At 64.8% G+C, this 24,282-nt stretch overlaps 4 protein-coding genes across 6 annotated transcripts; 1 reads left to right on the forward strand and 3 right to left on the reverse strand.

The window, feature by feature from the left end:
* Positions 1-336: 336 nt before the first annotated feature.
* Positions 337-5,539, reverse strand: DPEP1 (dipeptidase 1). Of its 2 annotated transcripts, none has more exons than XM_064723049.1 (11): positions 4,936-5,539; positions 4,445-4,576; positions 3,275-3,407; positions 2,803-2,935; positions 2,183-2,333; positions 2,021-2,090; positions 1,561-1,737; positions 1,321-1,405; positions 1,172-1,247; positions 876-1,011; positions 337-600 (listed from the first exon to the last, which is right to left on the reverse strand). In XM_064723049.1, the coding sequence occupies exons 1-11, from the start codon at positions 5,274-5,276 to the stop codon at positions 424-426; spliced, it is 1,611 nt and encodes a 536-aa protein (XP_064579119.1). In that variant the 5' UTR covers positions 5,277-5,539; the 3' UTR covers positions 337-423. The 2 variants fall into 2 exon arrangements, with proteins under 2 accessions (XP_064579119.1, XP_064579118.1); XM_064723048.1 differs by having other exon boundaries at positions 4,445-4,579.
* A 58-nt stretch (positions 5,540-5,597) lies between these two features.
* On the forward strand, positions 5,598-8,021 carry LOC135452694 (sulfotransferase 2B1-like). Its single transcript, XM_064723050.1, has 6 exons — positions 5,598-5,830; positions 6,231-6,439; positions 6,584-6,710; positions 6,781-6,875; positions 7,014-7,194; positions 7,630-8,021. Exons 1-6 carry the CDS (start codon positions 5,692-5,694, stop codon positions 7,743-7,745), a joined length of 867 nt encoding a protein of 288 aa, XP_064579120.1. The 5' UTR covers positions 5,598-5,691; the 3' UTR covers positions 7,746-8,021.
* Positions 8,022-10,225: 2,204 nt separating this feature from the next.
* Positions 10,226-16,984, reverse strand: CPNE7 (copine 7). 2 transcript variants are annotated; one of them, XM_064723243.1, is made up of 17 exons: positions 16,860-16,984; positions 15,803-16,160; positions 13,795-13,977; positions 13,653-13,727; positions 13,226-13,300; positions 13,067-13,150; positions 12,897-12,986; positions 12,657-12,755; positions 12,243-12,329; positions 12,097-12,156; positions 11,885-12,018; positions 11,718-11,772; positions 11,530-11,581; positions 11,329-11,462; positions 11,010-11,246; positions 10,612-10,790; positions 10,226-10,580 (listed from the first exon to the last, which is right to left on the reverse strand). In XM_064723243.1, exons 2-16 carry the CDS (start codon positions 16,007-16,009, stop codon positions 10,653-10,655), a joined length of 1,710 nt encoding a protein of 569 aa, XP_064579313.1. In that variant the 5' UTR covers positions 16,010-16,160; positions 16,860-16,984; the 3' UTR covers positions 10,226-10,580; positions 10,612-10,652. The 2 variants fall into 2 exon arrangements, with proteins under 2 accessions (XP_064579313.1, XP_064579312.1); XM_064723242.1 differs by having other exon boundaries at positions 10,226-10,790.
* Positions 16,985-18,568: 1,584 nt separating this feature from the next.
* RPL13 (ribosomal protein L13) lies at positions 18,569-23,810 on the reverse strand. The gene is made up of 6 exons (XM_064723613.1): positions 23,765-23,810; positions 23,467-23,579; positions 22,513-22,654; positions 20,925-21,098; positions 19,617-19,673; positions 18,569-18,766 (listed from the first exon to the last, which is right to left on the reverse strand). Exons 2-6 carry the CDS (start codon positions 23,568-23,570, stop codon positions 18,608-18,610), a joined length of 636 nt encoding a protein of 211 aa, XP_064579683.1. The 5' UTR covers positions 23,571-23,579; positions 23,765-23,810; the 3' UTR covers positions 18,569-18,607.
* Positions 23,811-24,282: the final 472 nt, after the last annotated feature.

The following is a 24,282-nucleotide window of genomic DNA, read 5'->3' on the forward strand; positions in this document are numbered from 1 at the left end:
ATAATTAAGTAGCCAATTAATTAGCTAATGATTAATGGAAGCATCCTGCGGAGGCAGCTCCGCAGCCGCCCTGGCCAGGTGCTGCGGGGATGTGTCACTCCCGGTGCCGGTACAGCTTCCCGGTGTGCGGGGCGGCACCGCCGGGACCCCGCGGCTCTGCCCGGCCGGTGACACGCCGGGGTGGCCGGGGACATGCGGGACGGCCGGTGACACTGCCGGTGACACTGCCGGTGACACTGAGGGTGTCCCAGCATCCCCAGCCGGGACCCTGCGGGCTGTGCCGCAGAGCCGCGCACGGACGGACACTCGCTCGCTGCGGGCGCTGCTCGAGTCACGGATTTATTTTGCCGGCAGGGAGGAGCGCGGGATCTGCCCCGCCCCGCTGCCCGGGCACGGTGCCAGGCCCGCGGTGCCAGGCGGGCGCTAGGAGAGCAGGGCCAGGAGCAGCGCCAGGGCCAGCGGCGGTGCCAGGGCTGCGGGCGGGGCCCGGGCGGTGCCAGCGCCGTTGGAGTAGCCGTAGTTGGTTCTGCACGACCTCTCCAGCTCCTCCAAGGCGATGGGGGTCTCGAGGGGAGCCGTGCTCTGCAGGCTCCTCTTCACCTGCCGAGGGACAGCGTGGGCTCCCCGTGAGAGGGGCACGGAGCCCCTGCCACCCCGCACGTCCCTGTGCCACCACCCCACACAGATCCCCGTGCCCCGTGTGTCCCCACAAATTCCTGAGTGCCACACGCCCCGATGTTCCACCTGTGGCTGCTGCCCCAAGTGTCCTCGTGTCCCATACATCCCCATTCCAATGCTCCCGGTGCCACTCGTGTCCCCACAGGTCCCCTTGCCCTGTCCCTCCCTGTGCCCCGTGCTCCCCATGCCCCACTCACCTCCTCCACCTTGCTGAAGACCCGGAGCAGGTTCTCAGCCAGGGCTCCCCTCACCTCCTGCTCCGTCCAGTTCCTCGCCAGCAGCTCGGCCACCAGCATGGGATACTTGGAGACGTCCTCCAGGCCGGTGGGGACCCTGTGCCACCCCACAGCTCACAGCTGGGCCACCCCCAGCACCCCCAGCTGCCCACACAGGGTGCAGGGAGGGACACCCCTGCCCCTCAGGATGTCCCCACGCTGGGGACGCTGTCCCATCCCACCCCATCCCATCCCCTCCCATCCATCACCCTCTTTACCCCGAGACCCCGTCGTAGTCCCCCCCGAAGCCGACAGCCTGGGCACCAGCCACCTTCTTCACATAGTCCATGTGGTCTGTGGGGGGACACGGGGGTGAGCAGGGCAGGGGGGGACACTGGCACCCCCAGCCACCTGGGCACCCCCTCACCTGCCACGTCCGACAGCTGCGCCTTCTCACTGCAGGTCACGTAGGCGTTGTAGAAGTTGACCATCACCAAACTGCCCGTGGAGGCCTGGGGGGAAACAGCTCTGAGCCCCCAGAGCCCCCCATGTCCCTGCCCTGTGCCCCCAGAGCCCCCCATGTCCCTGGCTGTGCCCCCAGAGCCCCCCATGTCCCTGCCCTGTGCCCCCAGAGCCCCCCATGTCCCTGGCTGTGCCCCACGCTCACCACCAGCCGCAGCACATCATCGGGCACGTTGCGGCGGTGCCGGCAGAGGCTGTAGGCAGAGGAGTGGCTGAAGATGACGGGGGCCTTGGAGATGTTCAGCACCATCTTCATGGTGTCCACTGAGACGTGGGCCAGGTCCACCATCATGCCCAGGCGGTTCATCTCCTCCACCACCATCTGCAGGGACAGGGGACGGGGCTGGGGGCTGAGGGGACATGGGAGGGGTCCCCTCTGGGCATGTCTGGGGCTGCTTGGGTGGCTTTGGCTGGGGGGACAGAGGGATGGATGGATGGATGGATGGATGGATGGATGGATGGATGGATGGATGGATGGATGGATGGATGATGGATGGATGGATGATGGATAGATGGATCACTGCACCCAGCAAGGTGCCAGGGGATGCCAGTACCACATTCCTTCAATGCCACTGCTCCTGGGCACCACTGATGTTACTCCTCACCTTCCCAAAGGGTGAGAGGCCGTGGTGCACAGGTTCCTCATCTTTGGTATCCACCAGCCAGTTGTCAGCCCTGCAGAGCAGGGAGAGCATCAGAGTGGCCACCCCTCTGACCCCATCCCCCCATGGCAGCGCTGCCACCCTCCGTGCCCCCGGGGGCCCTACCAGGGGGTGTTGCAGCTGTGGGTGAGGGTCATGTAGCGGGCACCCAGGCGGTACAGGGTGCGCAGGACGCCCAGGCTGCTGTCGATGGAGTGGCCGCCCTCCACCCCGATCAGGCTGGCCACCTTCCCGGTCCGGAACGCCTCCCGGATGCCTGCGGGAGGGCGGGGACATCAGCGGGGCGGGCAGGCTCCTCCACACCCTCGTGGTGCCCGTCCCCGCAGTGCCCATCCCCGTGGTGCCCAGCCCCGCAGTGCCCGTCCCCGCGGTGCCCATCCCCGCAGTGCCCATCCCCGCAGTGCCCATCCCAGCGGTGCCCGTCCCTGCAGTGCCCATCCCCGCAGTGCCCATCCCGCGGTGCCCGTCCCTCGTGGTGCCCAGCCCAGCAGTGCCCGTCCCTCGTGGTGCCCGTCCCCGCCGTCCCGTCCCCGCGGTGCCCATCCCCGCAGTGCCCATCCCCGCAGTGCCCATCCCAGCGGTGCCCGTCCCTGCGGTGCCCATCCCCGCAGTGCCCATCCCCGCAGTGCCCATCCCAGCGGTGCCCGTCCCTCGTGGTGCCCATCCCCGCAGTGCCCATCCCCGCAGTGCCCATCCCAGCGGTGCCCGTCCCCGTGCCCGCTCACCGCTGCTGTCGGTGACACAGAGGAAGGTCTCTGGGTACAGGTCACACATGCGCTGCACCACGTCCATCTGCTCCAGCGTGCGCCTCACCGCGTCCTTGTTCTGCGTCTCGCAGGGCACGTACACCGACCAGAACTGCCCGGGCACCCGTCAGTGTGGGCACCCCATCAGTGCGAGCACCCCATCAATACGGGCACCCCTTCAGTGCGGGCACCCCATCAATACGGGCACCCCATCAATACGGGCACCCCTTCAGTGTGGGCACCCCGTCAGCGTGAGCACTCCTTCAGCACAGGCACTGTCCACCCTACTGCTCACCCCAGCAACTCTGCCAGTCCTGGTGCTGCCCCAAGACCCCCAGTGTTCACGCCGGTGCCCTCCCTGGTGCCCCTGCCCTCCCCAGAGCCCTCTCACTCTCCCTGGTGCCCTCCCTGGTGCCCCTGCCCTCCCCAGTGCCCACCCCGGTGCTCCCACCTGCCCGCCCACGTGGCCCTGGCGCAGTTTGGGGATGTTGGTGTGGGTGTCGTTCAGCAGGGTCAGGTTGGCTGCTGGCAGCCTCAGCTGGTTGTAGAACTTCCGGAGGAGCTGCCAGGGCAGGTCGTTGTGCCTGGGCAGGGACAGGGTGGGCACTGAGGAGGGGCCTGGCCCTCGGCCCACTCACCCTCAGGCTGCCCACCCTGCTGGCTGGCCACACACACAGTGCCCTCATCTGGCTGTCATTCCATCCATCCATCCATCCATCCATCCATCCATCCATCCATCCATCATCCATCCATCCACAAGCCCCCCTCAGTCCGTCTGTCCCCCCAGCCACAAGGCCCCCAAGCAGCTCCAGCCCAGAACTGGAGACAGGTCCGTGTCCAGTCTCCAGGGGACAGTGCCATGAGGGACCCCCCTGAGGACCCTTCTCTGCACCTTTCCAACCTCACACCCAGGGGAGCCAGCCCAACATCCTTTCGACAGAGATGTCACCGCAGGGACATCCTGGCACACTCATCCCACACCCAGCAGTGCCCCTGGGGACGTGGCAGGGTCCGGGCTGGTGCCACTTCCTGCTCCTGTCACGGTCCCACATCCCCGCTCCCCCTGCCCTGCTCCACCAGGGAGAGCTGCAGGGACCGGGGCCTCCCGAGGCTCCCGAGAGGGGAGCAGGGACACCGTCAGCACTGAGCAGGAACTTCCCCCGGGGCAGCCCAGCCCGGGCTTCCCGTACCCTGCCCGCTCCCGCCGGGCTGCGGCGCCGGGGATCCCCTCGGTGCACGGACCGTGCCACGGGATCCGCGGGAAATCTGTTCCTTGTCCCCGCACAGCCCCGGGATCTTGGCACGGGGATCCCCTCGGAAAGCTGTCCCCTGTTCCCGAGGTGCCTAGCATGGGGATCCCCTGGGAGATCTGCTCCTTTTCCCCGCACAGCCCAGGGGTGCTGGCACGGGGATCCCCTGGGAAAGCTGTCCCCCGTTCCCGCACAGCCCAGGGGTGCTGGCACGGGGATCCCCTGGGAGATCTGCTCCCCGTTCCCGCACGGCCCAGGGGTGCCCGGGCCCGGAATGCCCCCCGGGCTGTCCCAGCAGGGTTTCCCAGCTGGGGCTTTCCCACAGGGAGGGAGCAGCCGAGCACGCTGCGGGCCCGGTGACCTTTGCTCACCCGTCGATGACCGGCGTGGCGCTCATGATGCGCTCGGCCTCCTGCAGGTGCTGCTGTCCAGTGCTGGGCAGTGCCAGCGCCAGCACCAGCACCCACACGCTCCCGCCGGGCATCTTCTCCCGCTGGCTGCTGCTGCTGGGGACAAGGGGGGACCGGCACCGCCGTGAGAGCGCAGGCACTGGGATGGCCGCTCCGCGCTCCTCCGTCCCCTCCCGCCGTCAATGAATAACCAGGAGCGTGGCATTTCCCCTCCCTGGCTGCCCTGTGCCCGCCTGGCAGTGCCAGGGCTCCCTCGCGGCCTCCCCAGCCCCGGTGGCCGGGCCGTGTCTCGGCCTCTCCTCCGAGCCGCGGGGACGCTCCCGATCCCTCTAATGAAGCCCAGACATTCTTCAGTTGGGAAAGCGCCAGTCCCATCCGCGCCTCAGCCTCCCCAGCACTCCCAGTTCGGCACTGGCACCCCCGGCACCCCCGGGACCCCCGGCCCCGCTCACCCCGGCCCCGGACACTCGGGAGGTCTCTGCCTGCGATGGCTGTGAATGAACTTTTCCGGCTTGCGTGCGGTGACGGGGCTGGGATGGGCTCCGGCCCCCCCAGAGCCATCCCCGCCGTGGCGCCGGAGCCGCCGCATGCCCGGGGGCAACAGCGGGGTGGCACGGCCGGCTGTGGGGCTGCTGCTGCTGCTGCTGCTCCGTGCGCGCTCGGGTCCCCCGCACTCCGGTCCCGCTGCAGCGTCCCGAGGGGAAACTGAGGCACCGCCATGCTGCGCATCCCTGCTGGCTCCAGCTGTGCCGTCCTTCCCGGCGAGGCCTTGGCTGCGCTTCGGGAATGGCATGGAGCCACGCGGAGATGGCCGGTCCAGCTGGACACCTCATCCTGGGGTGTTCCTGATGGGAACAAACCCCTCCTGCGGTGCCAGGCACGGGGAGCCGGGGTGGGCACGGTGTGGGGCTGGCATCGCTGGGCCTTCCCGGGCCTGCCCGAGGTGACGCGGCCCCGCGTTTCCCCGGCTGCGGCGGTAGATCTGGAACGGGAGGATTCCCATCCCATCCCACACTTCCCATCCCGTCCCGTCCCATCCCGGGTGCGGGCAGCCCCTGCCAGCCGCGCTCTCCCGGCGCTGGCCCCAGCGCGGATTCCCGGCTCCCCGGCAGGAATGTGCCGGGGGGTTCCGGCCCCCCGCCCGCCGGGGCCGCTTCCTCTTTCTGCGCTATTTAAGCGGCTCCCGGCGCGTCCCGCCCGGCCGGGCCATGGAGCGCATGGAGGTGACCGAGACCTTCGCGGGCATCGCCCTGCCCGGCCACCTCCACACCCAGGAGTCCCTCGGCTTCGCCGCCGCCTTCACCTTCCGCCCCAGCGACGTGCTGATCGCCACCTACCCCAAATCGGGTGAGGGGATGGGGGACACCGGGACAACGAGGGGACGGGGCTGGAGCCCGGGCTGGGGCGGGAGCTCCCCCGGAGCTGCCGGGGGCTGGGACACACCCGGACCGGGTCCTGCTGGATCTTTGGCACAGCGCGGGGACCCCTGGCCAGGAGGTCCTGCCCGAGCCCCTGTCCTGCTGCCCCGCTGTCCCCAGCCCCAGCCTGGTGTCCCTGGGGGCCCGGGGAGGGGCACACGGCACTGCCAGCCCAGCTGCTGCTACAGGAGGGGTCGGGATGGGATGACACAGGCTGAGCCGTGCCAATCCGTGCTACCCGTGCCAGGGCAGTGCCATTCCGTGCCATGCCGTGCCATGCCGTGCCGTGCCATGGTGCCGCGGCCCTGCCCTGACAGCCGCCCCTGCAGGCACCACCTGGATGCAGGAGATCCTGACGCTGCTCTTCAGCCTCGGCGACGCCCGGCCGGCCAAGACCATTCCCAACTGGGAGAGGGCGCCGTGGCTGGAGCAGATCTACTGCCGGGAGGCTCTGCGGGACACGGGCGGCCCGCGGCTCCTCACCACGCACCTGCCCGCGCCCGTGCTGGCCCCGGCCCTGCAGCGCAGCAAGGCCAAGGTCAGAGCGGTCCCAGGGCTCTGGGGGGCCCTGCAGGGACATCCCGCACCCCCGGGGCTTCCCGCAGCCGGGAAACGCTGGGGGATTCCTGAGCGGGGTGCAGGGGAATCCCCCCGGCTGCGGGGTGACTCTGTGTCCCTCCAGGTGATCTACGTGGCCAGGAACCCCAAAGATGTCGCCGTCTCCTTCTACCACTTCCACCACCTGGCCAAGTTCCTGCCCGACCCCAGCTCCTTCGACGCCTTCCTGAAGCAGTTCCTCGAGGGCACAGGTAGGGACGGGGGAGTCTGGGGGGGGGGGCTGAGCCTCGGGGCTCCCCATCACCCCCCGCCTCCCCCCAGTGCACTACGGCTCCTGGTTTGAGCACGTCAAGGGCTGGCTGGGCCAGCGGCACCGCCTGGACATCCTCTATGTCACCTACGAGGAGCTGCACCAGGTGAGCCCCGCCGTGTCCCCTGTTCCCGTCCCTGTCCCCGGTGTGAGCCCCGCCGTGTCCCCATCCCTGTCCCGGTGTGAGCCCCGCCGTGTCCCCATCCCTGTCCCGGTGCCCGGTGCTGACCGGCTCTCGCCGCAGGACCTGCGGGGCACCGCGCAGCGCCTCAGCACCTTCCTGGGGTGCCCGCTGGCACCGGGCACGCTGGCGGCCCTGGAGCAGCACTGCAGCTTCTCGGCCATGCGGGACAACGCCATGGCCAACTACACCCTGATCCCCGCCGAGATCATGGACCACAGCCAGGGCCGCTTCATGCGCAAGGGTGAGCGGGGCTGGGGGCGTGCGGCACTGCGGGGACACTGTGGGGACACCGCGAGGACAGGGACCCTGACTGGCTGTCCCTCTGTCCCTCAGGGGTGGTGGGACAGGGACAGGGACCCTGACTGGCTGTCCCTGTGTCCCTCAGGGGTGGTGGGACAGGGACAGGGACCCTGACTGGCTGTCCCTCAGGGGTGGTGGGACAGGGACCCTGACTGGCTGTCCCTCTGTCCCTCAGGGGTGGTGGGACAGGGACAGGGACCCTGACTGGCTGTCCCTCTGTCCCTCAGGGGTGGTGGGACAGGGACCCTGACTGGCTGTCCCTGTGTCCCTCAGGGTGTGGGGACAGGGACAGGGACCCTGACTGGCTGTCCCTGTGTCCCTCAGGGGTGGTGGGACAGGGACAGGGATCCTGACTGGCTGTCCCTCTGTCCCTCAGGGGTGGTGGGGGACTGGCGCAGCCACTTCTCCCCCGAGCAGAACGCCCTCTTCAACCGGCGCTACCAGGAGGAGATGGGGGACACGGAGCTGCCCACACAGTGGCCCATGGCCTGAGGGAGCCGCCGGGCTTGGGGGGACGCTGAGCCCTCACCTGCTGACAACCACATGGAGACCCTGCAGGGCCCCTCCAAACCCCCCCTGTGTCACCCCCCCCCGGGGCTGGGGGTCTGGGAGCACCGTCCCTCCTCCTCCCTGGGTTCAGGGAGCTTTTCCGGCCCTGCATTGTGGCCATCCCCGTGCTCCCACTCCCCCGGCCCGGGGCTGTGGCCGTGACCCCTCTTTCCGCCCATCCCGCTCTGCGGAAATAAATATTTATTGTTGTTCCCTTCAAGGCAGCGATTCCCATGGGAGCGGGGCGGGAAGCGCTGCTGTTATCAGGAACAGCTGCTGTTATCAGGAGCACATCGGGGTGGGGACGCATCCCCGGGGACCTCATTAACGGGCGGGGGCAATGACCGGGGGGGCAGCACGGCCCGGGTGGGGTCACAGCGTGGGGACAGGGCCTGCCAGCACAGCCTGTGGCACGGGGCTGGCTCCTTCAGCAGCACCCAGGGCCCTCCCTCCAGTGCCCCCTGCCCCGTTACCCCGGCTGGGTGCCCCCCTGCCCATCTCCGTGCTGGGGTGTTGGCACCGAGGGGCTCGTTCCACCCCCAGCACCCTGGGGTGCGCCGGGCCGGAGCAGTCCTCAGAGCCCCCAGCCCCTCTCCTGCCACATTCCAAGGAATTGCTCCGTGAAGCCCCCGGGCAGCAGAGGCTCAGTCAGTGGTTAACTGGCTTCCTTAGGGTGAGCAGGGTGGGGGCTCGGCCCTGGCACCACCAGGACCCCTGGCTAGGCCTGGCTGACCGGGGGGAGCTGGTGAGATGTTCCTTGGGCTCTGTGGGACAGTGGCACCAGTGTTCTGCCACTCCTGTCCCCTCTGCCAGCCTTGCCAACCCTGCCCCCTGTGCCAGCCTTGCCATCCCTGCCCCCTGTGCCAGCCCCTCCTGCTGGCACGGACAGCCCAGTGAGGTGTCCCTGGACACTGCCAGCCCCGAGGGTCCCTCTGCACCCACCCTCCGTCCCCATGGGCAGGGGTGCCAGGGCAGCTCCTGCCCGCACAGGACCGGCCCCGCTGCATCCCCCCGGCGGCAGGTTTGGGTTTCCACAGCAACAGCCGGGATCCCGCCCCGAAGCGATGAATCACAGCTATAAATAGGGGCTGATGGGGGGGCAGGTACCGCGCCCCTGCCCCTGCCGTGTGCTGCCAGCGGTGCCCAAGGGCCGGCAGAGCTGTCCCGGACAGTGACACCCACCTGGGGCCAGCCTGGCACCTGCGCCCAGGGACGTGGCAGCACCTGGAGCCCAGCTCGGTGGCACCTCAGGTGGCCCCTACCCCGTGAGGCTGTGCCAGGCCCCAGTTTCAGTCCCTGTGGTGGCCTTGGGCACACCCTGCCCCTGAGGATGTCACCGTGCCAGGAGCATCTGCTGGCACCATGCTGGCAGCATCAGCACACAGCACATGGCAGGAGTGTGGCACAGTGCCCAGCACGTGGCACAGCATGATGCATGGCACATGGCACAGGGAACATGACACACAGCACGTGGCACAGGGCACACAGAACATGGCACATGAAACATGGCACCTGGCACAAGGAACATGGCACACAGCATGTGGCACAGGGCACACAGAACATGGCACATGGAATATGGCACACAGCACATGGCACATGGAACATGGCACCTGGCACAAGGAACATGATACAAGGAACATGGCACACAGCAGGTGGCACAGGGCACACAGAACTCATCACATGACAAATGGCACAGAGCACATGACAAATAACACATAGCACAGGGAAATGACAAGGCACACAGCATGTGGCACGGGACAATGCACATGTCACATGGAACAGATACACAGCAATGCCACACTGCATGCCACATGGCAGAGCACATAGCACACAGCATGTGGCACATGGAACACATACGTGGGACACAGCACACAGTGTGGCACATGGGACATGACACAGCACATGTCACGTGTGACCATGGTGCATGGCCCATGGACGTGGCACAGGTTACACACACAGAGCACATACATGGCACAGGGAACACAGCTGGGGACACACAGGGTAGGGCACAGGTCATACAGCACATGGCACAGGGCATACAGCACAGGGCACAGGTCATACAACACATGGCACAGGGCATACAGCACATGGCACAGGGCACACAGCACAGGGCACACAGCACATGGCACACAGCACGTGGCAGTGGCCGTGTGCCGGGCAGCAGGGCCCGCTCTGTGGCCGCCTCTCCCTGCTCAGTGCCCTGGATTCGGGGCCGTGGCACAGCAGGGCGAGCTCCGGCCCTGGCACATCAAAGCCGAGGCTGCTCCGGCGCTCCCGGCTCGCTGCCGGCCACGGACACCGGAACGGGGGCGCTGCCCTCGGCTCTGGTCACCGCGAGGGGACACGGCCGCACCCAGAGCTGCCAGCCTGCCCACCCACCCCAGTGATCCCCGAGGGTGGGATCAGCACCCAGAGAGCAGGAGGGTGGGCACAGGGTGGTGCTTTATTGGGGGATCATGCAGCCTCCAAAGGTCACAGTGACAGAGAAGCGGGAACCGAGGGGACCGAGGGGACAGCGGGGCTGGACGGGCAGTGCTGGGGGTGTCCTGCACTGGGGGGCCGGGACCTTCCTCATGTCCCAGCTGGGGGTTGGTGGCAGGGCAGGGCCTGGAGGGGACCCTGTGTGTCCCAAGGGCACACCAGGACGGGGGGGTCTCACTGGGGCACGTTAGGCTGGGGCTGGGGGGCAGCCAAAGCTGGGGGGCACTGGGGGCGTCTCACAGGGGAAACTGAGGCTGGAGTCGGGGCCGGGGGTCCCTCACTGGGGAAAAGCGGGGCCGGGGGTCCCTCATTGGGGGAAAAGCGGGGTCGGGGGTCCCTCATTGGGGGAAAAGCGGGGTCGGGGGTCCCTCACTGCGGGGAGCCGAGGTTGGGCTCGGGGCTGGGGGGCCGGGGGCAGCGCGGGGGAAAGGCCTTGTAGCTGTAGTACTCCACCACCTGCTTGGGCACCTCCGCCAGCACGCACTTGGCCAGGGCTGTGGGCGACGCCTGCGGGACACCGGGCTGAGCCGCGGGCACCGGGTCCCTGCGCCAACAGGGGCAGAGGGGACCGGGGGGACAGGAGGGACAGAGGGGAAGAGATGGGAAGGGGAAAGAGGGGACGGGAGGGGACGGAAAGGGGCGGGAGGGGACGGGAGGGGACAGGAGGGAAGGGAAGAGCCTGGAGGAGCAGGCAGGGGCAGGCAGGAGCTGTCGCTCCCCACTCACGTTCTTGAACTCGCGGAAGGGCACGAACTGCACGATGTCGCGCAGCACGGGCTCGCCCTTGGGGGAGCGCAGCACGCCGTCGTCCCCGTCCAGGATCTGCATGTCGGTGAAGTCGGCGTTGCCCACGCCGACGATGATGATGGACATGGGCAGGTAGGAGGCGCGCACGATGGCCTCCCGCGTGTCCGCCATGTCCGTGACCACGCCGTCGGTGAGGATGAGCAGGATGAAGTATTGCTGGGGGGGACAGGGATGCTCGGGGGCTGCCCGACCCCCGTGTGCGGGGCTGAGCCGGCCCCGGCGGGGCACGGGGACCCACCGAGGCCTCCTTGGTCCGCTCCTCGTCAGCTGCCACCCGAGCCACCTTGGAGATGATGGGAGCCACGTTGGTGGGGCCGTAGAGCTGGATTTTGGGCAGGCAGCTCTGGTAGGACTCCACGACGCCCTGGATGCCTGTGGGGTGTGCCAGGGGTGAGGGCCATGCCAGCCATGGGTCTGGCCCCTCTGGAGCTGGACTCACCCTCACACTCATCGTTGTCAGGGTTGAAGTTGATGGCGAAGTCGTGGGAGACCTGGAGGGAGGGAGGAAGAGGAGGGGGCAGCTGGCGCACCCCTACACAGCCCCCAGTGCCTGCCAACCCCAGCAGTGCCACGTCCGAGGGCACCCAGAGGGACCAGCACATCCTGGGGTCCCACAGACCCCCTCACCTCGTACTTGGGGGGGATCCTGGCACCAAAGCCCAGAGCTGAGAATTTCTTATCGCTGCAAGGGAAGGGTGTGAGGAGCTCTGGTGCCAGCGCTGAGTGCCTGTCACCAGCAGATCTTACCCTGGGTGGATGCCACCAGTGTGTGTGGCCCCGCCAGAGCCACCAACCTGTCATAGTCCTGGCAGATCTCCCCCACGGCCACCAGAGCCTTGAGGTACTCGTTGGGCTGGTAGGGGTTGATGTAGTGCAGGGAGCAGCTGTTGCGGGGGTCCCCGTTGGAGGCCGTGAAGTCGATGGCCACCTGGAGGGGACAGTGGGGTCACCAGGGTGAGCAGGGCCATGGGCTGTCCCTGCTGGGCGGGGAGGGGACGCTGCTCACCGTGAAATGGATCTGGCAGCCGCCCATGATGTAATCCAGGAAGGAGTAAACCCTGTGGATCTTCCAGAGGGACCTGCGTCAGGCGGCTGTGCCCCATGGAGCCTGGCATGGCCTGGCACAGCCTGGCACAGCTTCCAGGAGCTCACCTTCAGGTCCAGCAGCACCACGACCCCCGAATTCTTGTAGTTGCGCTTCTTGATCTTGTACTTGGGGTTCATGCAGTCCCACTGCACCTGTGGCACCGGCACCCGCGCTGCCTGCGGCCTCCCCGGGCACGGCCCAGCCCGGGCACCCCCATCCCGGTGCCACTCTGCCCCGTGGGGACCCCCAGAACACTGCAGCCCAATAGCCCTGCACCCCCAGAGCCCCAGGGTGCAGCTGCCTTTCCCTCCTCCCACCCATGACTGACACCAAACCCAGCATCCCTTCCCCAAACAGGAGGGCAGAGAGAAGACAATGGTGCCGAACCCAGAGGAGGAGCTGGAAGGTGGCTGCTAGGACAGGCTCTGCTGGCAGCACACAGGGTGACCCCAGGCCATCCCCGTGTCCCCATGTCCCACCTTGTTCTCCCCCATGGCCTTCTGCATCTCCTCGAAGGTGGTGAAGAACTCGCCGATGAAGTCGTGCTTGCCCCGCGAGTCGTAGTCCCACACCACACACTGAGATGGGCACGGCTCAGGGGGGCACCAGGGGGGCTCAGCCCCGTCCCCAGCACTGAGGGGTGCCCAGCACACCCCCAGGGAAGATGGGGTTCAGATGCCCCCAGGGCAGGAATACAGGTCCCCATCATTCTTCCTCACCCTCAGCTTCCTCTTCTCCTCACAGCTGCAGAGCGAGTTGAGGGAGACTTTGAAGGGCTCCCAGATGGGGCTGAGGTTGTTCTTCACCACCTGCAGGATGGGGTGGGGTCTCAGCGGGGCCGGGGAGCCCCCGGGGTGGCCGTGGGGGCCCAGTGCCACCGCAGCCCCACCTCGGTGCGGTACACCAGCTGCTCGCTGCGGTCATCGTCGATGCGGTAAATCTCCAGGAAGGGATCTGACTTGCTGAACAGGTCCTGGGGGAGGAGGAGGAGAGAGAGCAGTGCCCACCCTGCCCATCCTGCCCTGGTCACCCCCAGCACCCAGCTCACCTTGTCATCCAGTTTCTTGGCACGGAAGGCGAGCTCCACGTAGCCGTTGTTCCCCGAGATCTCCTCCGAGATGATCTGAGAGGCAGCTGTGGGTGCTCAGAGCCTGGCACAGCTTTGCCCCCTGCCCAGCACCCCCCTGTGCTGCCCTGGGAGGGGACAGGGCCCCACGTGCCTCCCTGGCACAGCAGGGACCCTCAGGATGGGCAGCAGATGCCATCGGGGACCTTGAGCCCTCTGCACCCCCAAGAGTCTGTGCCAACCTACTGATCCAGTCCAGTGCCACCCAGGAGTCCCAGTACCCCAGTCCTGTGCCATCCATGTGTCCTGACTGGTGCCATCCCAGGACTCCATCCCTGTGCCACCCTCAGTTTGGTGCCACCCCAGTGCCCCTGCTCAGTGCCACCCCCATCCCGGGCCCGGTGCTCACCGTGATCGTGGACTTGCCCGCGAATTTCCCGTACTTGAGGAACAGCGGCTTCGTCACCCGTTTCTGCGCCACGATCTGCGGGAGCCCAGCGTTGGGGAGGGGACACGGCTGGGGGGTCCCCAGGGGGTGTCCCCAGGCTCACCTGGCCCACGGTGCACTCCATGCCCCCCAGGAAGTCGTCGTCGTGCGTGCCCACGCCGGCCTGGCCGTGGCTGTCGTACACCTCGAAGCGCAGCTTCTGCACCTCCTCGAAGTAGTAATCGACCGTGAAGATCTTGGCAAACACGGGGTTCAGGTTGCTCTTGATCACCTCGCTGCGATCCACCTGCGACGGGGTGGCACGGGGCCTTGGGGTGCCAGGGCTCACACGGGGATGTGGGATGTTGTAAGGGGAGGTGAAGGGATGGCACGTGCCAGGCTGAGGGGTACAGGGAGGAGGGATGGGGCAGCGAAGGATGAAGGGATAGGGGTGCAGAACAGGGAATGCAGGGAAGGACCAGCTGTGCCCGAGTGAGTGGCATTTGGAGGAGCCCCTTGTGCCCCCCACAGGCTCCAGCCCGGCGTGTGGGACGCTGCTCCCTGTGGTCATCCAAGGCTGTGCTTTGCCACAGCTCTGCTGGAGCAGGACCAAGGGGCTGGTGCCAGGACAAGCTGCTCTGTCCATCCTGGGGGTCACCAGCCCCCAGCTCTGGTGGCCCCAGTGGGCAGTGGGTGCCCAGCAGCTCCTGGCCGTGCTGGCAGCAGGTGCTGAGCAGTTCCGGAGCCTCCCCCGCACTCATCCCTGCCAGGGGTGACTCAAGGGGACACATCCTGGCCAGGGCACCCTGCCAGCCCCTGGCCCCTGCCCATCACTGCCTGCTCAGTCCAGCATCATCTGTCGAGCCCACACTGCTGCCACCCTGCCATGGCCACCCGTGTCCCTCCTGTGTGGGCACTGCCAGCCCCCCATTCTGGGGATGTGGCTGTGGGGTCCTTGGGCCCTCTGGACTCAGCAGGTCCAGGATCTTAGAGCCAGTGCCAGAGCCAGGTTCAGGCACCTGATCTGGGGCACACGGGCTGGCTGGGACAGGAGTCACTCCAAAAGGTGGCTCAGGAGGGATCCTCTTGCTTTTTGGAGCTGGCTGGTGTCTGGCACAGCACAGCCTGGAGTGTGGCATGGCACAGCCTGGAGTGTGGCACGGCATGGCACAGCACACAGAGCATGGCACAGAGCACTGTGGCACAGCCGGTACAAGTGTCTGGCATGGCACAAGGCACTGTGGCACAGCCGGTACAAGTGTCTGGTGTGGCACAGCACACCGCAGCTGGCACGGTGCCCCTGTCCCCCCCTCCCTCCCCGGCTCGGCGCTGGCTGGAGCAGAGTCGATGACACGCCGAGGGATTTAGCGCTAAATCCGCCGGCTGAGCGGCCGCGATTAGAGCGGGGCTGTGGTGCCAGCCTGGAGCTCAGCACGGGGAGGGATGGAAGGAGCTGTGCCAGCCCCAGTGCCAGTGTCAGCACCAGCTCTTCAGCCCTGAGCCACCCCAGGGCAGCTCAGATGCCCCTTGTCCCTGGGCACTGGAGCCACTTGGGAGCAGTGGGCACCATGCCCACCCCACTCCCCGGCCCCACTGCAGCCCCATCCATCCCCACAGTGCCCTGCCCACCCTGCCTCACCCCCTGGACCCTGTTCTGCACCCTGCAACCTATTCTGCACCCCATCCTGCACCCCATTCTGAACCCTGCACCCTGTTCTGAACCTGCTCTACACCCAGCAGCCCTTTCTTCATTATCTCCTGCACCCTGGTCTGAACCCTGCACCTCATTCTGAACCCTGCACCCTGTCTTGCACCATGCACCCTACTCTGCATCATCTCTTGCACCCTGCTCTGCACTCTGTACCCTGGTGTGAACCTTCCACCCTGTTCTGCACTAGGACCCCACTTTGCACCCTGTACCCCCTTCTCTCCCTTATCTGCTGTACCCTGCTCTGCACCCTGTACCCTGCTCCCCACCAACTCCTGCACCCTGACCCCCATTCTGTGCCCTGCACGTCGCCCCCCACCATCTCCTGCATCCCACCCTGCAGCCCCCTACATGCCCCACCCTGTGCCCAGGTCCTGCCCTGCCCGGCTCGGTGGGTGCCAGCAGTGCCCCCTCTCTTTCCTACCTCCATCCACTGACCCTGGGACTGCATCAGCAGCAGGACACAGGGGTCCGACTTGTTGAGGGTGTCTCTGTCCAGGAGGTGTTTGCAGCTGACCCGCAGCTCCACCTTGGAGAGCACGGCCAGCGGGGCCTGCGGGCACGGCTCGGGCACGCCGCCCATGCCAGCCAGGCGCGGTGGGGCACAGGCGGCCCCGTGGGCGAAGGGCATGGCGGGCGGGCTGTCAGCGAGCCGGGCAGGTGCCCGTCATGCCCGGGGCACGGGGCCCGCGCTGCCGGGCACGGCCCCGGTGCCAGGCCAGGGGTCCCGGGACACCTCCGAGCCGGGGGGGCTGCTCCAGTCCCGATGGCTCTGCGGGGCTCTGCAAGGCATCAAAGCATGGCGGGGTGAGCGGGAGCTGGCACGGCCCGGGTACCCCCAGATCCCAGCCAGGGCACAGCTGTGGGGCTCACACTGTCCTGCAGGGCCGTGCCCAGCAGTGCCCCAGCCCCACCCCAGCGGCAGGATGAGTCCCGAGGGGAGGGGGGACCTAGGTGAGATGGGGTGCCCACCCTGGAGTGCCCCGTGTGCGGCTGTGGAGCAGAAACCCCCCCAACCTCTGTGGGCAGCACCCCCAGCCTGGGCAGGGCTCTCCGGAGGGGAGCGGGGACACCAACTCCGTGTCTGTGGCACCGGGTGACAGATTCCCCCGTGCTGGGGACAGCGTCCATCCTGCCCCCGAGGCTGGCAGCACCCAGCCAGGTGATGGTGCCTGATGGGGCAGCGAGGGGCTGTGCCAGTCCCGGCCCTGGTCCGGGGTTGTGTCCCCGCCTGCAGGTGCCGGGGGCTCCAGGCTGGGGCAGGGGCAGAGCAGCCCTTGCCCAGCTGTGCCCTCCCGTGCCCAGCCCGGCCGAAGTTTCCTGGGGAAGGCATGCAGTGCCCAGGCCCTCCCCTCACATGGCTCCGGTGCCCCGGCTCCGGTGGGCACCGTCCCCCTCCCCGGGATCGCGGGCACCCCTTGGCATCACCCGCCGCTCAGTGGAGGGCACAGCGGGTCCCACCCTGCCCGTCGCCCCCTCACCTGGGTGCTGATGTCCCGGGCTGGGCACGGCAGGGGCCGGCTCGGGGCGTGCCCGCCGTGCCGGTGTGCCCGGTGTGCCGGTGTGCCCGCCGGAGCTGCTGCCGCTGCCACCTCCACACAACTGACTCAAGCTGCAGCTCGGGAGCGGAGCCCTAAGAGGGAGATGGATGACAAGCTCCGTTAACTGCCTCGCTGCCGGCTCCGGAGCGGAGCCCACCCCGCCGCGGGGCTGAGCGGGGTCCGCAGGGTGCCCGGCACCGCTGGCTGTGCCAGGGCAGGAGCTCCTGCTCCCAGTGAGACCCCCATGGCACAGCCACCGCCCCCCACCCGCCCCAGTGCTCCCCATGGGGTGCCCACGGCCACCTTGGTCCGGGCCCCCACACTCTGAGCCAACAGCCCAACCCCACGGTGGGGTCCCCCCAAACCCAGAGGGTGCCCTCCCACATGCTGGAGCAGCCAGACCCACATTCCATGCACATGGAGCCCCATGGGCTGAGTCCCCAGCCCGGGACCCCCCACCCACCCCTGTCCCCCCAGCACTGCAGCGCTGTCAACCCAGCTTTATGGGAGATGATGTAATTAGCTCAAATTTGGAGGGATTAAAATGCAGATAGGGCTAACAAGCACGAGGGCACCACAGGGCCCGGGCTTCGGGAGCTAATCCCCAGCCTGGCTGGCAGAAATAGGCCACCCTCCTTCCCACTCCCCCCACAGCCCCTGCACGGCTCGGTAGGGCAGGAGGCACCAACCCACAGCAGGACACAGGGGCTGGAGGGACACCGTGGGGATGGGACACAGGCAGCACCTCACCAGGCACATCTCACCTCTTTGAACCGTCCAGGAACCACGCAGCTGTGCCAGGACTCCTGAGTGTCCCATCCCATCCCATCCCATCCATGGGCTGGGTGGGTGCTCCTGGAGCAGCTCTGATCCCACAGACCCATCCCAGTGCCCCATCAGGCCCTGCCCAGGGACAGGCAGAGCCTGGGATCCCCCCAACAGCCACGAGGACCAGCCAGAACCCCCCCGTTTCTCTTGAGCTCCTGTGGTGCCATTTAAAGTATCACAGAACCATTTGGGATGGAGACTCCCAGATCAGTTCACCCTCTCCCCAGTAGTGCCAAGGCCACCACAATGTCCCCAAATGCCACATCTACCATGGGATGGCCTTTAATCCATGAAGAAATGGCTAAAAGTGGCCTAGAACTGGTGCAGGGGCTGAGCCAAGGGCCAGGGCATGCAGGATGGCACAGCAGCAGTCCAGCCTAGGCAATTGGCTCCATCCAAGCCCAGCTGAGGGGCTGGGCCACACCTTATCCCCCCAAAAGTGGGGAAAGCTCCCCATATGGGCAGCAGCTGAGTGTCCCCCACCACAACACCCAACTTGTACAGGCTTTGCGTCACACAGAGGTGTGGGAATCACAAACCAGGAATAGGCATGGAAGGCAAGGAAGGGGCAGCAGACAAAGCCTGGCACTGAGAGGGAACCCCCAAAGCCCCTCAGAATCAGAGCAGAAGGCAGCCCAGGCTGCAGCCCTGACAAGGCAGAGGAGTGGGCACAAGACAGGTGTTTAACTCGACTTGGGAAATGTGGAGCCTCCAATGACAGCCAAGGAGGCTTCCCACGCTGGAACACATCCCTGCACCGCCACAGGCACACGGGGCGGCTCCGCTCGCTCCATGTGCCCCAAAACCACAGCACACCGGGCTCTCTACGGCTCTTTATTGACAGTTCTGGGGAGAACAGTTCATTTCTTCTTCTCCACGTCCTGCTCCGCCGCTTCCTTGGCGCGCTTGGCGCGGATGCCGAAGAGGCGGGCGTTGGCCCGGGCCATGCGAAGGCTGGCAAAGGCCTTGAAGTTCTTCTCGTCCTCCGTGATGACACGCGCCTTCTCCCGCTTGAAAACCTGCGGGGAGAGCGCCAGACAGTCAGGCTGCCCCTCGGGGCTGAGAGCCTCAGGAGCTGCCCCTCAGGGGCCAGACAGTCAGGCTGCCCCTCAGAGCCCAGGCTTCCCACCCTGGTGTCTGTGAGAGCAGCGGGAACAGAGCGCTCGTGCCATCTACAGGCCCTGCCCTCCGCCGGGATCTGCCTTCCCGCAGGCTCCTCACAGGAGCAGGAATGAAAACAAGCACCACGGGAAACCTGAGTCAGCTTTACAGAATCACAGCATTGTTAAGGCTGGTAAAGACCTTTAATAGCGAGCTGTTAGCCCAGCACCACCATGGTTACCACCAACCTTGTCCTCAAGTGCCACATCCATGTGTTTATCGAGCACTCCCAAGGATGGGGACTCTACCAACTGCCCTGGGATGGACAGCCTGGCCAGTGAAGCAATTTTCTTAATATCCAACCTAAACCTCCCCTGGCACAGTGTGAGGCTATTTCCTCTAGTCCTGTCACTTGTCACCGGGGAGGAGAGCCTGACCCCCTCCCAGCTCCACCCTCCTGTCAGGGAGTTGTAGGGAATGACAAGAGGTTTGTGACACTACTGACAGCAGCTCTGGGAAGCAGAGAGGATTTAGGGACAAATGGTGACCACAGAACCTGCCTGAGCACTCCCACCCCAGCTGAACCCAAAGCACCCTCAATTTCACAGTTCTATCAAAGACTTATTCCTGGTTTTCTTTTGATCCAGGATGGGCAATGCCTGGACACAGCCACCCTCAGCTGTGAGGCAGCAAGGACAGAACCATTTCTCTCTCCACAAGTCCAACCTCAATCACATCACACCCAGAACATGATTAAAGGACACTTACATTCTTGATGGGCATGACAGGTCCTGTGAGCTGTGTGGCCATCTTGAGTTCCTCTGGCTGCACAACAGAAGATGGGAATGTTAGAAGAACAGAATTTAAACTTCTCTGGCTAAAACCTCAGCTAAAGCACAGCAGGTACCCAGCTTAAACATGGTGCTAATGATCCTGCCAGGAGCTGTAACACTGAACGGGAACAAAGCCAGCTTGGCACTGCTGAGCTGCACCAGCGACCCACGCTGTGCCCGGATCCAGCCAGAGCAGCAGCGGCCACAGCTCTGCCAGCTGGGACAGCTCTGACACCAACTGTGCTGCTCTCCATTTACAAGGATCATCCAGGTTGGAAAATACCTCCAGGATCATCCAGTCCAAGCTGTGCCTGATCCCCACACTGTCACCAGCCCACAGTACTGAGTGCCACATCTGTTCCTTCCTTGCACAACTCCAGGGAAGGGGATTCCAAACCTCCCTGGGCAGCCCCTGCCAATGCCTGATCCCCCTTTCCAGGAAGAAATTCCTGATGTCCAACCTGAACCACCTTCCCTGGCACAAACTGAGGCTGTTCCCCGAGCCTGCTTTTCTCCAGGCTGAGCCCACACAGCTCATACACAACCAACACGTTCCTCAGCAACTCCTTCTCAAGTTGATTCCAGCTTCTTGTAAGAGCATGTCATCAGACAAAAATGACTGAACGTTTACTGAATACAGCTGACTTCCAGCAAACACATCTGAATCAGAGTTTCGGCTCCAGGCTCTCTCTCCCTGCTCTGAAGATGGAGTTAAGCAGCTTGGAGCTGCCAGATTCTCCACAAGATGGAAGGACAGTCTGAACTCGCCCTTGTGTTCCCTGGATCTACTGGCAGCAGAGCCAGGGAACACAGCTCTGCTCTGATCCTGAAGAGGTTTTAATGAAAACCATTTTTGAATGTCAATAACAATTGCCTTCTGGAGCCTGCCTGGCACAGAGCTCTGGAGCCACTCACAGCCTGTCCCTCAGCCTTCCACTGCAGGACTGACTCCAAGGGGAATTTTCAGCCACTGTGACAATTTAGCTCTCTAAACTAAAACTCAATTGGCTGAGCAAGGAGCAAAGCTCCAGGAATCAGCACCTAAACAAGCCAGCAGCTGCTCAGCCAAATGCCTGGCTGAAGTGTCACTGCAACCCAGAGTGCCCTGTTAGACTCAGCCCTGCCAGGCCTGGCCTTGTGCTGGGCTCAGAACCATGGGGCTCACACAGCGGAGAGGACTCAGGAGCTCTGTGGACTCCAAAGCTCCCAGAACAGGACACGCTTCCAGCAGTGAGGTACTCACAGAGCTGTCTCCCTTCTTGGGCATGGCTGGCTTCCTGGGGAAGAGGATGAGCTTGGAGTGGTACTCCTTCAGCCTCTGCACGTTGGCCTGCAGGGACTCGGTGGACTTGTTCCGCCTCCGGGGATCCACGGAGATGCCGATAGTCCGGGCAAACCTCTTGTTGATGCCAGCGAGCTGAGAGAGAGCAGAGAGCAGTGTCAGCATCCCACAGCTCCCACCAGCCAGGCAGGGACCCCAGCACGGGGTGCAGCCTCTGCAGGAAGGCTGGGCATCAGCTGAGTGACCAACAAAGGGTGTCCTGCTGTATCTTTGTGCTTAAAACGTTGCTCGGGCTGATTTCTGCAGGTGGATTTCCCTAGAGGAGCAAAGTGCAACCCCTGCAGGACACGTTTAAACTTGGATTCACACAGATGTTTATGACTCAGCTCGTGGACAACTGTTTCACTGAATACTGGGAGCTCCATTAAATCAGGATTTTTTTCCTAACCATCTGAAACAACCATTAAATAATGTCTATTTTTTTAGATTATCTTAAACAAAAAACTAATTTTCTGTTTGAAGACAAACAGCTGCATCCTGCTTTGTGTTCCACCATTACCCAAAAATTAAAAAAAAAAAAAAGCAATGAAGTATTTGGCACCCAGAAGAACAATTTCCCTGCCTCAGTGCACCAATTCCAGTTATAAATGCTTTAATTAAGACACTGAGCCAGGCGCAGAGGCAGCTGGTGCTGCCAGTGAGCCCTGATGTGGAATCTGATCAGAGACACAGTGGGTGGCTTTGCAGACCACCTTTAGCTGCTCAGCACAGCTGGGCAGGTCACAGAGACAGGGAACTGAGGACAGGGAACACCTCCCACTTTAACCCAACTATCAGGAAATTAATCCAACTATTATTACTCCAGCCACTCCAAGATGCTGTGCTGAATGGTTCTTCCTCCTGGTACAACATCCTCTGCTAATCTTAGAACTAAATTGAGCTGAGTTTACTTGGTCCTTAACTGGAAACATTGGCTAAAATATTTAGAATTAGCAGAACAATGTTTCATGAACAATTTAATGAAGATGATCTTAGTCTTCTCCCTCTGCCAAAAAAGTTTAGGAGACTCAAGGCTCTTTCAGAATTCAGATTTCATAGAATCTCTGAATAGTCTGGGTTGGAAAGGACCATAAAGATCTTTAAGTTCCATCCCTTACCTTCCCCTATCCCAAGCCCTGTCCAACCTGGCCTTGGACACTTCCAGGGATGAGGCAGTCACAGCTTTCCTGGGCACCTGTGCCAGGGCCTGCCCACCCTCACAGGGAAGAATTTCTTTCATATACCCAAACTAAATTTCCGCTATTTAAGCTTTATTTTAACAAAATTTTAAATGATGTTCTCACCAGATAAACATTTACCTTTCAAAAGTACTCTTCACACCCCCACTCCACCATCACAAGTAAGACCATTTTTCCTTGCTCCCAGAGCCAGGAAATGCACAGCCCTCCCTGGCAGGTACCAACACCTGAGGAAGTCACTTTGGGCAGGACAGGAGAAGCAGCTCAGCTCAGACTTTATTTGCCTTTTTGAATGGATGCTCTGTACTTACCTTAAGCTCCTCCAGGCTGAAGCCTCTGCCAGCACGGACCTTTTTGTGGTATCTGATGGTGGGGCACCTGACGATGGGCCGGATGGGCCCGGCCACGGGCCGGGGGGCGATGCGGCGAGCCTTGGCCTGGCGAGCCTTCCTCCTGGAGGGGCAGGGTCACAGCATCCTTCAGCTTGGGAAACGCCTCAGGGGATGGAGCCCAACCTGTGCCCGACCCCCAGCACCTCACCAACCCAGCCCGGAGCACTGAGGGCTGCATCCAGCCCCTCCCTGGGCAGCCCCCGCCAAGGCCTGAACGCCCTTTCCAGGACGAAATTCCTTGTGATGCCCAACCTGAGCCTCCTCTCCACAAACTCAGGCTGTTCCCTCTCCTCCTGTCCCTGTTCCCTGGGACCAGAGCCTGATCCCTCCTGTCAGGCAGTTGTGGAGACCCAGAAGGTTCCTCCTGAGTTCCTTTTCTCCAGGCTGAGACCCCCCCCAGCTGCTCCTGGTGATCCAGACCCTTCCCAGCTCCATTTTCTTCCCTGGACATGCTCCTCAATGTCTGTCGTGCAGTGAGGGGCCAAATATAACACCGAAGTCCCAGGTGTGACATCAACACCAGCACAGGGGACAGGCCCTGCCCTGGTGGTCACAAACCAGGTGTCACCAGCCTCCTGCCCACCTGTGACAGCCACGGGCTACACGGCATCTCTACGACATGAGCCACCTCCTGCCCTGCGATGGCTCCCGAAGGAACAGCCGGGCCGGGCCGGCGGCCGCTGCCATCAGAGACCCAGGGAAGAGCGTTCATCACAGCGGATGCAGCGATTCCGGAGATGTCTCATCACTTGGCTGCGGCTGGCAGCGGCTCGCCCCGAGCAGAGCGGGGGATGGCGGAACAGATCCCCGGCATCCCGGCCCCGCCGAAGCCGGGCCAGCCCCTCCCGCGGCTCCCGGAGCTCCGGGACTCACCTGCGGAGCTTGCGGGCGGGCTGGTTGAACCAGGTGGCGACTCGGCGCTGCCAGTCCTTGTGGAAGTGGGGCTTCAGGATCATCCCATTGCGGCTGGGCGCCATGGCTGCGGCCTGCGGACACCGGCACGGTTAACGCGGGGACACCCCAGGCGCCCCCAAGCCCGCGGTCCCCGGCCCGCCGCGGCCCCATCGGCGCCGCCGGGGCCTCCTCCGCGACCCCGTGCGGGGCTGTGGCGGAGGCGGGCGCGGCCCCGGCGGGCGGATGGCGGCGGATGGAGCCCCCGGCCCTCACTCACCTCCCGCCACGACAATGGCGACCGGAAAGGAAGCGCTGGCGCGGCGGCGCCGGAAGTGCCGCGGCGGCGCCCAATGGGGAGCGCGGGAGCGGCCCGGAGAGGGGCGGGGCCAGCGGGGGGCGGCGGCGGCTGCTCCGTGCCCGCAGCAAAGATGGCGGCGGCTTAAAGGGCCCGCGCACCGCGGGGGAAACGGGGCCACGGGGAACGGGGCCGCAGCCAGCCTCGACCGGCAGCAGCGGCTCGATGCCCTCTCTGTCTCCAGCACCTCCTGGGCAGGACAATGGGACGGACACTGGGCAAGGGTTCCGCTGGTCCCAAATGCTGAGGGATCCCCATCCATCCCCAGAGCAGGATCCCGGCTCCCTGCTGCCCGTTTGGGGTAGCAGCATTCTCTCGCAGAGGCAGGAGAGGCATCTCCATCCCCCGGGCAGATGCCAGGTCCCACAGCCCTTCCCGGGAGCAGTGGCACAGCAGTGCTGGCAGCAGCCCAGAAGCCACCAGGACCCTGCACTGTCCCC

This window comes from Zonotrichia leucophrys, chromosome 11 (assembly GCF_028769735.1).
Source record: "Zonotrichia leucophrys gambelii isolate GWCS_2022_RI chromosome 11, RI_Zleu_2.0, whole genome shotgun sequence".
Lineage (NCBI taxonomy): Eukaryota > Metazoa > Chordata > Aves > Passeriformes > Passerellidae > Zonotrichia > Zonotrichia leucophrys.

Excerpts from the sequence above, each read along its gene's own strand:
- DPEP1 (XM_064723048.1), bottom strand. The coding sequence starts at position 5,276 with ATGCCATTCCCGAAGCGCAGCCAAGGCCTCGCCGGGAAGGACGGCACA. Across the intron at positions 1,738-2,020 it reads GCCTCTCACCCTTTGGGAAG|ATGGTGGTGGAGGAGATGAA; the intron begins GTGAGGAGTAAC and ends CTGTCCCTGCAG. Across the intron at positions 1,012-1,171 it reads GACTACGACGGGGTCTCGGG|GGTCCCCACCGGCCTGGAGG; the intron begins GTAAAGAGGGTG and ends GGGGTGGCACAG.
- LOC135452694 (XM_064723050.1), top strand. The coding sequence starts at position 5,692 with ATGGAGCGCATGGAGGTGACCGAGACCTTCGCGGGCATCGCCCTGCCC. Across the intron at positions 5,831-6,230 it reads CGCCACCTACCCCAAATCGG|GCACCACCTGGATGCAGGAG; the intron begins GTGAGGGGATGG and ends CCGCCCCTGCAG. Across the intron at positions 6,440-6,583 it reads TGCAGCGCAGCAAGGCCAAG|GTGATCTACGTGGCCAGGAA; the intron begins GTCAGAGCGGTC and ends GTGTCCCTCCAG.
- CPNE7 (XM_064723243.1), bottom strand. The coding sequence starts at position 16,009 with ATGCCCTTCGCCCACGGGGCCGCCTGTGCCCCACCGCGCCTGGCTGGC. Across the intron at positions 13,978-15,802 it reads CCCAGGGTCAGTGGATGGAG|GTGGATCGCAGCGAGGTGAT; the intron begins GTAGGAAAGAGA and ends ACCCCGTCGCAG. Across the intron at positions 12,330-12,656 it reads AGGCCATGGGGGAGAACAAG|GTGCAGTGGGACTGCATGAA; the intron begins GTGGGACATGGG and ends CCGGTGCCACAG.
- RPL13 (XM_064723613.1), bottom strand. The coding sequence starts at position 23,570 with ATGGCGCCCAGCCGCAATGGGATGATCCTGAAGCCCCACTTCCACAAG. Across the intron at positions 21,099-22,512 it reads TCAGCCTGGAGGAGCTTAAG|CTCGCTGGCATCAACAAGAG; the intron begins GTAAGTACAGAG and ends GCTCTCTCTCAG. Across the intron at positions 18,767-19,616 it reads CTGTCATGCCCATCAAGAAT|GTTTTCAAGCGGGAGAAGGC; the intron begins GTAAGTGTCCTT and ends CTCTCCCCGCAG.